This window comes from Vespa crabro, chromosome 6 (genome assembly GCF_910589235.1).
Source record: "Vespa crabro chromosome 6, iyVesCrab1.2, whole genome shotgun sequence".
NCBI lineage: Eukaryota > Metazoa > Arthropoda > Insecta > Hymenoptera > Vespidae > Vespa > Vespa crabro.
Genome location: NC_060960.1, coordinates 7450965 through 7465093, shown reverse-complemented (window position 1 = coordinate 7465093; position 14129 = coordinate 7450965). Strand labels below are relative to the sequence as shown.

The following is a 14129-nucleotide window of genomic DNA, read 5'->3' as shown; positions in this document are numbered from 1 at the left end:
GATCGAAAGAGTCCAAATTTCTATAAACGAATAAATATCTATTAGATCTTCTTCATTGTTAAGAAAAGTAATGGCAATATAAATTCTACGTTAGAATGAAAACAGAAGAGAATTCAAGTTTAATGATAGCTAATCTATTGAAAGTTAAATCTCATTATTGTTTCAAAGATTATTTGGCGATAAAATATTTCTCTTGAAAAATTAAGAGAAGAGAAAGAAATCTCATCCGATCGAAGTTATGGCTTTTAAAAGAAAAAAAAAAAAAAAAAAAAAGAGAAAGAGAGAGAGAGAGAGAGAGAAAAGAGAAAAAAAAATAAATAAAACTCAACATCAAAACGGGTTTTACGTGCCGACATCTGTAGGCGGTTTAAGGGACTCGGTCCACTTTCTTCAACTCTTAGTGACTGCGAACAACCGTCGTCATAAAACCGGATTGTTTATCGGCCAATCGCCTGCTGTTACCTGCCACTAGTTTCCGAGCTTAACCGAGAGATGGTATGAGAAGACTCTTTGAACCTCAGTCAATAAAAATGAGAGATTACATCTCTTAAAGTATAAATCCAATTATAAAATGAAAAATCAAGGTAAGGTGAGATAAAAAAAAAAAAAAAAAAAAAAAACAAAAAAGAAAAAGAAATAAAAAGAAGTAAAAAGAAACAATTAGACCATTTCCCTTGGTATAATTCAGATCACGTAAACACATAAACGAACTCGATAGAATCAAAAAAAAGTTTAAGTCGTTGAAGTGACTTCAACGAGGAACGACCGACGACTGACCAGTAAGAATAACCAGTGGAATAGATTTTTCGAAGAAAAGGTAAAGTCAGGTGGGGTCAATTTCGAGGCTACACTTCACGGTAAATACGGGCTTGTTCGATGCAAAGACGATTTATCTTAAACGTAACGTCTAGAACGACCTAAGAAACGGAAGGGAGAGAGTAAACGAGGAAGTAAAAGCAAAGCGGAGACCCTAGAAATTGTGCACTTTAACATCACTGGGGCACTGCTTTAACCGAGCCTTTGCTACCTCAATTATACCGTAGGCCTATTATCACTTCGTTATAGCAGTCATAAATCCTTGTCTCGTTATGTCTTTTTCTTGACTCGCAAATAAATACCATCTAGTTGTCTCCTGTAGATTCCAAATTTTACGAATAATTTCAAACGAACAGAAGAATAGATTTTCGTTTCACTATTTTCCTGATACACGAGAGAGAGAGAGAGAGAGAAAGAGAGAGAGAGAGAGAAAGAGAAAAAAAAATAAAGAGACAAAATATTCGTGCGAGTTTACCAGAAACACGCAACGAATATTTAAATGTAGAAACGAGTAATACGTTGCGATATCGTGGTTAATTAAAATGCGACACAGGAAATAACGAAAACAGGAGAGTGGTGTTAATGGGAAGCGATTAATTATCGAATAGTAGTGGATATGTGTATGTAGTATATAGAAGTACCAACTAATTATCCCAGAGCTCGTGCTTATTTTTATCGCAGTAAAATAATTTTAACTAATTAAGTGGCTCCCTTTTCACGTTGTTTTATTTTTTCGAAATACTCTAAATGCGTATGTAGTTCACGGTCGAAAGCGTAGATCGGAGAACCGGACAATAATGAGTCGTCGTCGTCGTCGTCGTCGTCATTGTCGTCGTCGTTGTCGTCGTTGTCGTCGTCGTTGGCAAGCAGTAAGATAACTTTTATGGGGGTCAGGTCTGTAGACGGTAAAACCACCGGGCTAAAAGGTCGAAGCAATAAATAACTCAGTTGTTTGTTAGTATATATCTAAGAAATACGGTATAGAGTTATATATGTATCTATCCGGAGTCAAAGCTCGTACAAATCTGGACTAGTTTTATGTCGTTGTATAAATTTGAAAGGAAACGTAGCGGCAGGAAGAGAGGCCTGAGAAGGTTTTCGTAAAAGTCACGATTACGACGAGAACCTTGAGTCTATTTTCGAGGACCGTGTTTTCGAGGATTGTGTTATATAGAACGTAGTTAGATCACGCGCCGATATCATGGGGAAATTTTTGGAAAAAAATATGTTTTGTCGGTAGTCCGTGAGAAGATTTCGCAAGATAGTTATGCGTGTAAAGTAAAACGAAAAAAAGAAAAAACAAAAAAGATAAAGGGAAAAAAAAAGAAAAGAGAAAAAAAATAAGCAAGAAATAGAGAAGAAAGGAGGGCTGACTTGCTCACCGAACTGACTCCGCATCCAAGGATAGAGAGGACTGGGTAGGTTCGCGCTGGCGGCTCCCTGAGGGGTGGGCTGTTGCTGCTGACCAAGCGGCGAAGCTACGACCCCCTGATGCTGCTGTGTCTGAGGCTGTTGCTGAGGGTGCATGCCAGGTTGAGGCTGTTGCGTCGTACCCTGAGCCTGTTGCTGTTGCTGTTGTTGTTGATACATCATGTGCTGTTGTTGCGCCTGTAGATGTTGGTGTTGGGATTGCTGTTGCTGATGCGTCTGTTGTGCCTGTTGGGCCTGCATATGAGGGTGCTGGGTGTGCATTTGATGGTGCATTTGAGTCTCGACGGCGAGCGGCGGACTATCCGGCCCATCGAGAACGCTTCCTTGATGATCGACGGCGGCCGCTTGGAGTTTACAGCTCGCGTAGACGATCGGAGTTGAGGGATGACCATTCGGCGTGGGTGTATGACCCATGTGAGCCATCCCCGTGGTCGGTGAACCCGACCTGTAGCCCGCCATACCGTCCATTCCAGCGTGCTCCTGTTGATGCTGATAATATGCCGCGTTTCGCATGTCGATCCGATTGTACGGCGGAAACCTCGGATATGGCATGTCCTGCTGTCCACCGGTACTACCGGCACCCCCACCTGCCCCATAATGGTGCGCAGACACCGCTTGCCTAAGCAAACTCGGATCGCACGGATCGCCAGGCTGTTGCGATTGTTGCTGTACCGATTGCGTTTGCTGGGGCACCTGTACCGCGGCACCGTAGTGCTGCTGATGCTGATGCGGGTGTTCCACCCCGCCATTTCGCAGGTCCGGGATGTACGAATTCGCGAAGTACGAACTCATGCTATACTACTACTGTCCCTCCTCTCCCACCTGCCGATATCACCACCACCCTCTCCACGCTCTTTTTCTCTGTCTGTCTCTTTCTCTTTCTTTCTTTCTTTCTTTCTTTCTTCTATTTCACTTTTTGACTCCTTCTTAAACCGATCCTTCTTCTCTCTTCTCTTTTATTTTTATTTTTCTCTTTTCGTAACTTTTCTTTTTCTCCTCTTCTATTACCTCCTATATAACTAAACTTTTTGTACTCTCCGTACGCACACACTGGCACACGTCTTTACATGAATGTATACATATACATTTACATATATTATATATTTATCACCTCAAACCGTGTATCTTCGTAATCCTTGCCCTCGCTCTCTTAACCTATCTCTCTCTCTCCTCCTCTCTCTCTCTCTCTCTCTCTCTCTCTCTCTCTCTCTCTTTCACCCTCTCACCCTCTCGCTCTATTTCGCTTCTTCTATTCACACACACACATAGATCTGACACGCGCGCACCCTTCTCTCGTAGTATCACACCACCATCACCTCTGATCACTGGTACATATCATTTAATTTTTATCACACTTGGCTCACCACCGAAGAAAGAAAAATCGGAAACTGGAGCAACGATGGGTGGGAAGGTTATTATCTAGACGCGAAAAGGGGGGAAGAAGTAGTCGCGCACACGAGGGAAGGGGAGGCTAGTAGTCAGAGTCCTTCGTCTTCCCCGATATGATCCCTTCGTTTAATGCACCAAACTGCTCCGGACGCGTTTCGATCCTCTGCCCACCCTATTGACGAAATTACGCCGCACCTGGAAAAAAAAAAGCAGAGAGTTGTCTCGATTAAAATTCGTACAAACACGATCTACCGATATATCGTTATCACTTTAAACGGATCTTTAATCAGATCGGATAAAGGTAGATAAAAATAATATATAAAATTCATCTAACATATACATACATATATATATATATATATATATATATATATATATATATATATATATACATACAAATGTCAATTGGATATACCAAATTTTTATTCTGTTCGTATTGAATAAATGTGAATTATTTATATATGTATATATATATGTAAAAAAAAAAAAAAAAAGAAAAGAAAAGAAAAAAAAAGAAGAAGGAATAGAAATAACTTTCTCATACTTCTAATCGTGATCGTACCTTAATGCGTAACACGTGCACGAATTGGTTCATTTTCAAATCCATTCTTACGATCTATCTCTCTCGAGTGCCGTGAACCATGAAATTATATAAAACGATTGTCCAACCGAGTCATTTGCGAACGTATGCTTGAAAATGCGCGACGTTAAATATCTCTCGACGATAGGCGCTCTCTCTCTCACTTTGCTGATCTTTATCCGACGAACCGAGTTAACCGAGTAAAGTCGGTCTCTGAGTGACAGAAGGCGACGTGCACACGTGCTCGTCACGGTAACGGCCATCGCCCAGACGCCGAACTTGTTACAGCCTTCTCTATGTGGGCGGGCTAAGCGATCGTTAAATTTGGAAAAATTCTCTTACATTGGCCATTTGGTTCTTACTAAATTCTCCCGGAAGACCTTCTCTTCTCATAATTCTCATTAAATTGTTTTTATACTTTTCTATTTCTTCTTACAAGTTTATCGGATCTTTTTATATGATCAAAAGGATTACAAATATTTTACGACATTTTATCTGCGATATAAATATATATTGTTTTTTTTTTTTTTTATTCTTTTAATTCTTTTTTATTTTCTCTCCCCAAAGCAACCTTGATAGGCACCCTTTTTAAGAGCATCATTAGAAAATTGATTTTATATCGTTAAATGACAAAACACAATTAGAGTCAATCCATTCAGATACGATCTCTTTCTTTTGCTTTTTTGCTTTTATAAGCAATGAAAGATATAATTTCCTTTGTTTTTTTCTAATTCTTCCTTTTTCTTTTTTTTCCTTTTTCTTTCTTTTTTTTTTTCTTTTTTTTTTTTTTCTTTTTATACGCATATATCAAAGCATACATCGTAAATGAACGAATAAAATCATACGGTAATAAAGTATAATAGAAAGCTAAGAATTAACATTTTTTTTTTCTTTTTTGATTGTTCGATCAATTAAGATTTTTATAATAAATCAAATATTATCAAATATTATGAATCGTCGGTCTCTTATCGATCGAACAAGAGAAACGCGCCCGAAGAAGAGTAAACCGATCTATCGATTCAGAACCGAGATCTTCCATACCGACTGATCGTCATAATTTCTGTCTACGCCTACTCGCTTTATAAAGATGTAACTTCAAAGGATCAGATTACCAACGAACGCGTACAAAATAAATAAAAGTACACGTATTTGATCATTTACAACGTATAAAATATAAAACTTAATATCGTATCAATCGTAAGCAAAAAAGGAAAAAACAAATTAGAATAAACGAAATGTCTTTCGTAAAAAAAAAAAAAAAAGAAAGAAAAAGAAAAAGAAAAAAAAAAAAACAAAAGAAAAGAACATAATGCGTAATATATACGCGTTATCAATTTTCTATCTTTCTACAAACGATCAGTACATGTACGACATTATAATGAAAGATCGACGATTTCTAACGAAAGTCACGAAACTATCGGAACACGCCCTTTCATCGTTCGATTTTTCCACTTGGTTCGTACGAATGGAGCCTTTTAAAATGGCGAAAGGATAAAAAAAGGATAATAAAACAAAAAAAAGAACAACAACAAAAACAAAGGAAGAAGAAGAAGAAGAAGAAGAGAAAGAGAGAGAGAGAGAGAGAGAGAGAGAGAGAGAGAGAAAAAGAACTGACGAAGAGTGGAAAGAAAAGAGAGAAAAAAGGAAAGGAAAAAAAGATCCACCCACCCCCTTTCCCTCCCCCCCCCCACCTCATCACGCCGCAAAAAAAAAAAAAAGAGAAAAATAAAGAAATAAACGAAGAGGAAGATCGGTAGCTGCGATAACGCACGATTATATAGAAATTACACGTGGATCGTTTCTCTCGGGGCGATAGAAAGAAAAAGCGTTCGAGCCGATCGGATATCGGGGAGGCGAATAGAATATAGGAGAATAGTAGTTTGGCATGTATGGGACTGCTGATATATGTATGTATGTACGTATATATGTATATATGTATATACATATATATGTATATGTATATGTATATAGGCGTATAACGTAGGCATTCATGGTTATGTGTATGCGTGCGAGTGCGTGTGTCGGATGGTAATACGAGAGAAAGAGACAGAACGAGAGATAGAAGGGGAGAGAAAGAGATAGATAGATAGATAGATAGAGAGAGAGAGAGAGAGAGAGAGAGAGAGAAGCATTGAAGCGCGCGTACTGGCAGGTAGGGGTCGTCGTCGGAAAAGGTGGAGGAGGAAGAGTAGGAGGATGGTAAAGGGGTGACGAGGGAGGAGGTTAACGTGGACGAGGGTGGGGCCCTTGGGAGTTTGTTGTACACGAGAACGGGGCTTGGGTCGGACGCGGGACGATCGCGATTAACATTCCGGCCGCTAGCTCGCTGTTCGCGCGGCGCTTTCATTAATTCCAGCGTATTGATTCCCCGGATTGATGAATGGCCGCCGATAGCGATTCCATGCGCGCCGTATACCACCACCACCACCACCACCACCACCACCATCACCATCACCCTCATCCTTTCCTCCCGTATAAATTCAACCTCTCTCCCAGGATTTGAACTCAATTCCCGTCTGTAGGATCGCCTTGTACTCTCTTTCTCTCTCTCTCTCTCTCTCTCTCTCTCTCTCTCTCTCTCTGTCTCTCTTCCTTCTTCGAATATCCGTTTCCTTTTCTTTTTTGATCCTTTTTTCGTCCTTTTATCGAACGAGTATCGCTAATCGTTTTTCTAATAACCTCCTTCTCTCGATCGGCACTCTCTCAACGACGAATTTATCACTCTACTTCGAGCTTCGAACCTTGAAAGTTCTTACTCTTTTTCGAGAAAGGGATTAATAAGTTACGCATGAATAATATCTAATGGTTGAATGGTAAATGATTGAGTTTCTTTGTTTCCTTTTCTTTCTTTCTTTCTTTCTTTTTTTGTTTGTTTGTTTGTTCCTTCCTTTTATTTTCTTTTTTCTTTTTTTTTTATAGTGTCGTCGACCTCGATCAGGACGATCGTTTCTTTTAGAAATTATATATGCCCTGGGGAGGATTTAAGATGTTTTGGTTTGTAAAAATTTGACAGTATTCTTTATGATAATTAAAACGGGCGTGATCTAAACCTGTTGAAATCTATTCTGTGATGATTGAAAATGGAATGTAAGGTAAGTTCTTCTTATCTATCGCGCTCGATCGTCATTAATTTTGGACTTCGTTTAGTAGTGACATCCTTCGGCATAATCATAAAGCGAGTAATCGAGTAAGGTCTAAGGAGTTCAAAGTTCTCCCCGTAGATGGCGATCGCGATAGGTCAGAAGCAATGGAAAAAACGGGGTGGAGCGTGTCTGACAGCTGGGTGGGTTCGAGGCCAAGGTGATTGAAAACAGGGTGGAGCGTCACGTGACGCCATAGTCGAGTATGACGTCAGAAAGCTATGATGGCCTCTATTTAACAAAATGGCTCCTACAATCCCTTTGTCCTCAGCCGCGATTTTCAATGCGATAATGCGTTATCAAACATTACGCGAATAACGAAGTCGGCCTATTGACATTTACCGATCCCGTTAAATCGCTCAACACGAATTTCTCACCGATACAAAAACGTGACCATAGAATCAAGATAGATAATAACGCTATGATCAAATTGACAACTATGAATATTCCAAGTCCCAATTAAGGTAGAAGATAAATTTGATTATTATTCTTGATATATTCGTGTATCAATGAATATACATAAAAATTACAATAAATTAACTAATCTAGACAAATTTATAACTACTTGTGATTTCTCAATCGATATTATAAATACAAGTTGCCGATGTATCATCTTAAATATGTAATTCTTAATAATAGATTAAATATTTAAATGAAAATTATTATTAAATAATAATTCTTAAATCATTGGTAAAATATTTCTAGTCGATTTAAAATTGTAATTTGTTAAAAGAAAAAAAGAAAAAGAAGAGGAAAGAAGAACGAAGGAAAGAAAGAAAGAGAGAAAAAAGGAAAAGAAAAGAAAAGAAAAGAAAAGAAAAGAAAAGAAAAGAAAAAAGAACAAAGAAAAAGAAAAAAGAAAAGAATAAAAGATCTTCCAACTGCACTGTACGTATATTCAACGATTATTAATTTTTTCCTCAGATTGATGTAGACATCGGTGTTGGCTAATAAAACGAGTTTAAAAGAAGAATTTGATTTATGTGAAATCACCATGAAAAACGTATGGCTTGATAGGTATCTGGATAGACGGTATATTATATAAAAAGGAGAAGGAAGAAGAAAGAAAGAAAGAAAGAAAGAAAGAAAAAAGGAACAGAAGGAAAAAATAAAAAGGAAGAAAATAAACGGAAAGAGAAAAAAAAAAGAAGAAAAAGAGAAAGAAAAAGGAAAAGAAAAATCGGTTGTCTAGGTGTTATTATGTAGCTATGCAGAAAAATATATATGTAGATATCGCCGTAGAGACGGACGTAGATGAAACAAGCGGATTAAAATGAACGGCGGGACGTCGCGGACAGCTGGCCTCCTAAAGATTAGAGAGCCATAAATGACACTTGGATTTGACAGTTATGGGTTGCGGGAGCTCGTGCCGAGAGCCGTTTGCCACGCCGTAAAACAGTCGTAAAGCAACGGGCGCCATAAAGCGAATGCATCCGAAGGAGAACGAAGAAGAACCACCTACACGGTGGCAAAACGAGCATTGGCTAAAAAGTTACGAGTCCTCGACCTTGCAACGTGCGTTCTACCCGACGGACCGTTTAACATTTACGCCACTCGGCTCTTCCGCGTTCAAAGCGATTCAACTCTGCCGTTTTATACTTTCTATTTTTTTTTCTCTCTTTTTTTCTTCCCCCTTCTTTCTTTCTCTTTCTCCTTTTCTCTCTTTAGTGACCATAAACTTAGGTTAAGTGTCCCGGCTTAAAACTCGCTTTAAGGAAAGATACTTTCTTCCGTATAAAATTACTGTTGAATAAAATTGTTGAAGAAATATGCGAGAATATTCAAAGGTGGAAAAGATCAAAGAAACTTTACGTATAAAATTTGAGTAGGTAATTAGATAGATATTTGCAATTACGTATAAATATGATTATTAAATGATTATGTTAGAGATAAATTTTTAATGGGGGGAGGGGAGAGGGGGTCGAGGGAGGGAGAGAGAGAGAGAGAGAGAGACAAGGGGTAGGGATGATTGCGGAAGAGAAAAACATGATGCGAAGACATGATCCAATAATCAAATGTTAAAATAAAAGGATAAAACTCGTTTTGTCGTGTCAAGTATTACTCCATTAATAACGATTCGAATAATCGAGTATCATTGGTCTGTAGTATCATGTTAAAAATGATTTCAAACGTGAAAAATGAATTATCCCGGAGGATGTATACCGTACATTTCAAATTGACCGAATGAAATTCTACTGTACCCATCTATAGGTACAATTTGTTGCACTTTGTCATTTTTCACTTCCTAATTGCGGGCTTTACGCGGTTCCCCAGAGTCGTATTATTTATCATCGTTCTTTGTCATTATTTCTAGCCTTTCGCTTCAATAATTACGATTTATTATTCCCTGACACACTTCAATAACATATCGTTTTTTTTTTTTTTTTTATATATATATTGTTATCGATATCGGCCATATACATTGTAGAGTACACACACACACATATATATATATATATATATATATATATGTATATATATGAAATATTAATAATGAACGATTTATAAGTTGATTGAGATAAACGATACACGGCTACAACATTGCATAAGACATTAAGAAGACTAATTACAAGCTCTCGGAAGATATTGCAGACTAATTACACTTTCATTACCGGTCATTAAAGATAAATATAGAGGAAAATATAAGCAGGGTGATCACCGGTCCGTACACATAAGCATATTGTTAACCATATCGATTTTATTCTCTTTTAACTTGATCTTTTAGATCAATTTTATTAGAAAAACGATTAGTCGTAATAATTATGTAGGTACTTAACCACGTTTTTATATTTATCATGCGTTAAATTATATACCAATACACGACGAAATAAATATTTAAAGAATAGAAAGGAGTGTTTGAGTATTAATGTTGGGAAAATAAAAAGAGAAAGAGAGAGAGAGAGAGAGAGAGAGAGAGAGAGAGAGAGAGAGAGAGAGAGAAGAGAACAATTTCAATCCGTAAATCTTGAACTCTCTTCTCTTAATATTCTTCAAGATTACGTTAATTAACAGCTAATTAATCGTGTGTTAAACGATTAGCGCGTTTATTTCGAAAGATCTTTCTGTTTATTTTCTCTCTCTCTCTCTCTTTTTCTTTCCCTCTCTCTTGCACGAAGAGAAGATCCCGTTAGATTCGATAGAAGCCATCCAGCTGGCGGAAGGTCGATCGAACGTTAAAAGGGGTGTCCGCTATCAAGGTTCCCACATAGGATCGAGAGGATCGGGAGGCTGGAGCATCCTGGAGTCATCGTATTCGATCTTCTTCGTTGTCGTCGTAATGCTCGTCGTCGCGTACGTAGCGGTAAACACGACCCACACGTGTGGTGAGTGCGAGCGAGCGAGCGAGCGAGCGAGCGGCCGAACGATCAGCCAAATGCTAACATGCATATGCGATTAGCATAATCGAGTCAGCCTGCAGGAAACCAGTTTGCAAGGCCGCTCAAAAGCCGGCCGCCAATGGCTCATGTTTCTCTCTCTCTCTCTCTCTCTCTCTCTCTCTCTCTCTCTCTCTCTCCGTCTCTGTCTCTCTCCTTTTACTGTCTGCATTTCTCTCTCTCTCTCCGACTCCGTCTCTCTGTCTCTCTCCTTTTACTGTCTGCATTTCTCTCTCTCCCTCTCTCTCTCTCTCTCTCTCTCTCTTTTTTTTTTACTCTTCTGGATCCTTGGCTAGTTTTATCTCTCTTGCACACACGAGTAGCACGCATGGCGCATCCGTAATTTCATTTCCCCTCTAACGAAACAGTCAGCTGAGTTGTCCCACGAGAATATCTCTTCTTGCACCAAGTGATATCACATTTGTCGAATTACAAAATCCTTAAGAAATTGAATTCGAATGAAAATCGATTCGAATAAGTAGGTAAGTAGGTAAATAGATAACTAAGTAGATATGATGACGTGGCTATACTTATTCGGTATCTATCTTTCTTTCTGTTCTATCGACCGATTGTGCATCGTAAAGTTCTTGATTGACGCGTTGAAAGGTGATGCAAACGATAGGTTAGACGATGCACCGTGCGAACGATTCACAACCGTGAAGAAAATGCGCTTCGTGCTTCGTTTAAGCTCATTTAATAGCAATTCCGTTTATTCGTTGAAATTCCTATGAAATTCTTATAATTGAGAATTACATCGGAGAATCGTTATTAATCGTACGATTAATTTTTCAAACGAATCGTGAACATGGAAATATCTTTTTTTTTTATTTCCTCTCTCTCTCTCTCTCTCTCTCTCTCTCTCTCTCTCTTTCTCTTTCTCCCTTTCTCTATAGTACCTACCTATTTTAATCGAAAAGTGAATTTCACGGGCTCGTTTAGCGCGTTCCAAACAATTCGAAATAACATTGTCACCAACAACAAAGTAGATATTTTGAGAGCATGCTTTATTCGACGAGCTCCCGCGTTGCAGGCCGCGAACGAAATCTTTCATCAAATTTAATCGCGTCCGCGATAAATCCGGATTGAAATGACAATGTGCGTCCATGGAAAATAAATACATAGACGTAGGTATATATGTACCTATCTAGCTGCGTTTATTCATATCGTTGCACTGCATATAGATTCACGTGGAGGATAGTCAACATAAACTGTTACCAATTGTTCTCATCAAAAATCATAGTGATAGTAAATTAAAATTAATTTCTTCTACTGTTAATCGAATATTAAAATCTGTTAATGAAAAAGCAAATAATTAAATTTATATAAAAATATTATATGATATATATTTAACATATTAAATTCTGACATACTCTAATTATGCGTGAAGTGACGATTTAGAGTATTAATGTACGTTAGATTTGATACAATGGTTATTTGTGAGAACAGTAACATCGGATAGTCCCACCAAACCCTTTTCAACCCCTACGTTCTACCTTTCTTTAAATAGAAATGCTCTGCTCCCAGAGGTCCAGCAGTCCGACCGTGTATCTCCGTTTATTAAATATTCTGCAGTGTACACATAGGTAGAAACACGCGCCATTTTCTCCATATTCAGACGAAATTTTTAAGCCACTTTTTAGTCGCTAAAGTAATCAACGTCGTCGTAACTTTCAACACTTTCTGCAAATTGAACTAATTGGAACGAAACTTTTGTCATTATATCCTACTATAATAATATGATTTTATTATTTCATTTCGTTAGATCAAATATAATTCTTTTCCTTCTTTTACTTTCATAATCATATATGATATATATATATATATATATATATATATATATATATATATATATATATATAAAAGTGAGGTAAACTAAAAATAATTATTTATATACATATATATAATTTATCTCCGTATATAACTAAATATCAAACGATATGATTACATATAAACGAATAATAGAGGAATACATAATAGTTGTTTATCGATTATAAATTAAAAATTTTCCAAACATCTCTTATGCATTATTCAACTAGTATGACTCGATCGAAAGCGAGAAACGTAATGTGAGCTCGTACGGCGCCAAAATAGCCATGAGAAAGGTAATAGAATCGGTTTGTTCCACCTTCTACCGTGTTTCTCGGTTAATTCCATTACGACAAACCGGTTTATACGCGCTTACCATGGAAGGATGAATGGTCGTATATCAATTGCGCGGTCTTACCAATTTATTTGGTAATAAATCGAGAAAAACGCGAAACGAGCGCCATGTCCCAGTGCAACGACTTACAATCCAACGATATTTATGCATCGGACTTGCATTTGTCTGTTCCTAGTGTGCAACTATACTGATCAGTAGGTGTTAAGTAGAATGATAACTACTGTAGGTAGTATAGAAATGAGAGATTACATATGACAAAGAATTCATTGACTTTTCATAATCGTTTGTTACGTGCATGTAGGTAAATCATTAGAAAAATTTATGCTTTATCTGGGTAATAAATTTTCTACGAACAACGGACTAATACTCATGCTCGAGTAAAAGATACCGATTATTTTACATCACAATAATAATACTTTAAACATCATGCACAGTATACAAATAAGATATTACGTTAAATATTAAACTTCACCGACAGATGAACACTAAAAAAAAAAAAAAAAAATCATAAATTCTTTTTTCATATACGTTATTTTACAAATTCACATCCTTCGGTTCATCGATGAAAAATAATCGACGAAGAAGTACAACGAATAGAATCAAGCAAAAGGCAAAAAATAGAAAAGGGACGAGAATCGAAGGATGCACCTTCTGAAATAAAATAAGTCGCTCTCCTTTTGCGTGAGCCATTCCCTATGGGGAGTCCAAACACCTTTCGAGACTTCTGGAATCGAATCTTCACCTTTACTCATGTTCTAACCGAAACGAGAGCAAAAAGGAGGAGGATGATGGCTCGTCGAAACTTTCGTACCTTCTTAGAATATATCTCGGTCGACCCAAACTTTCACATTTTTTCGTAAAAACTTTCCTGTGCCCTGCCGACCTGTCTACCTTCTTGGTTGGATCTCAAACAACGCGAAAATTTTCAAAAACTCTCTACGCTTTCTCTTCTACATAGGAAAAGAATCGTCCCGAAGGAAGAAAAAGGCCTTGGTCAACTTAAAGTATCTATATAGCACGTTACGTGATTCTATAGCACGCTTCGAGAAATCTTACAATAGAAACTGATGTCCTCGAGTGAAAGCAAAACGAAAATAGATTTATGCTTTCGATTTTAAAGAAACTGTCAAAATATCATCACGCGAATATTCTATGGTTCCTGTTTGTTCCAAAGGAAAAATCAATTTCTCTAAATAGAAATGTTTATGCATATGTATAAAGGAATTATAAATATGTTA

General features: G+C 37.5%; 1 protein-coding gene across 12 annotated transcripts in view; it reads right to left on the bottom strand.

Annotated features, from left to right (window-relative positions):
* The window catches only part of LOC124425100 (homeotic protein antennapedia-like), a 145377-nt gene that overhangs the window by 17174 nt on the left and 114074 nt on the right, over positions 1 to 14129 (bottom strand). For all 12 annotated transcript variants that reach the window (XM_046964964.1, XM_046964970.1, XM_046964966.1 and 9 more), the window contains one exon: positions 2199 to 3831. In XM_046964964.1, coding sequence (XP_046820920.1) covers positions 2199 to 3039 — 841 coding nt within the window. In that variant the 5' untranslated portion in view covers positions 3040 to 3831. The remainder of the gene's footprint in view (positions 1 to 2198; positions 3832 to 14129) is intronic.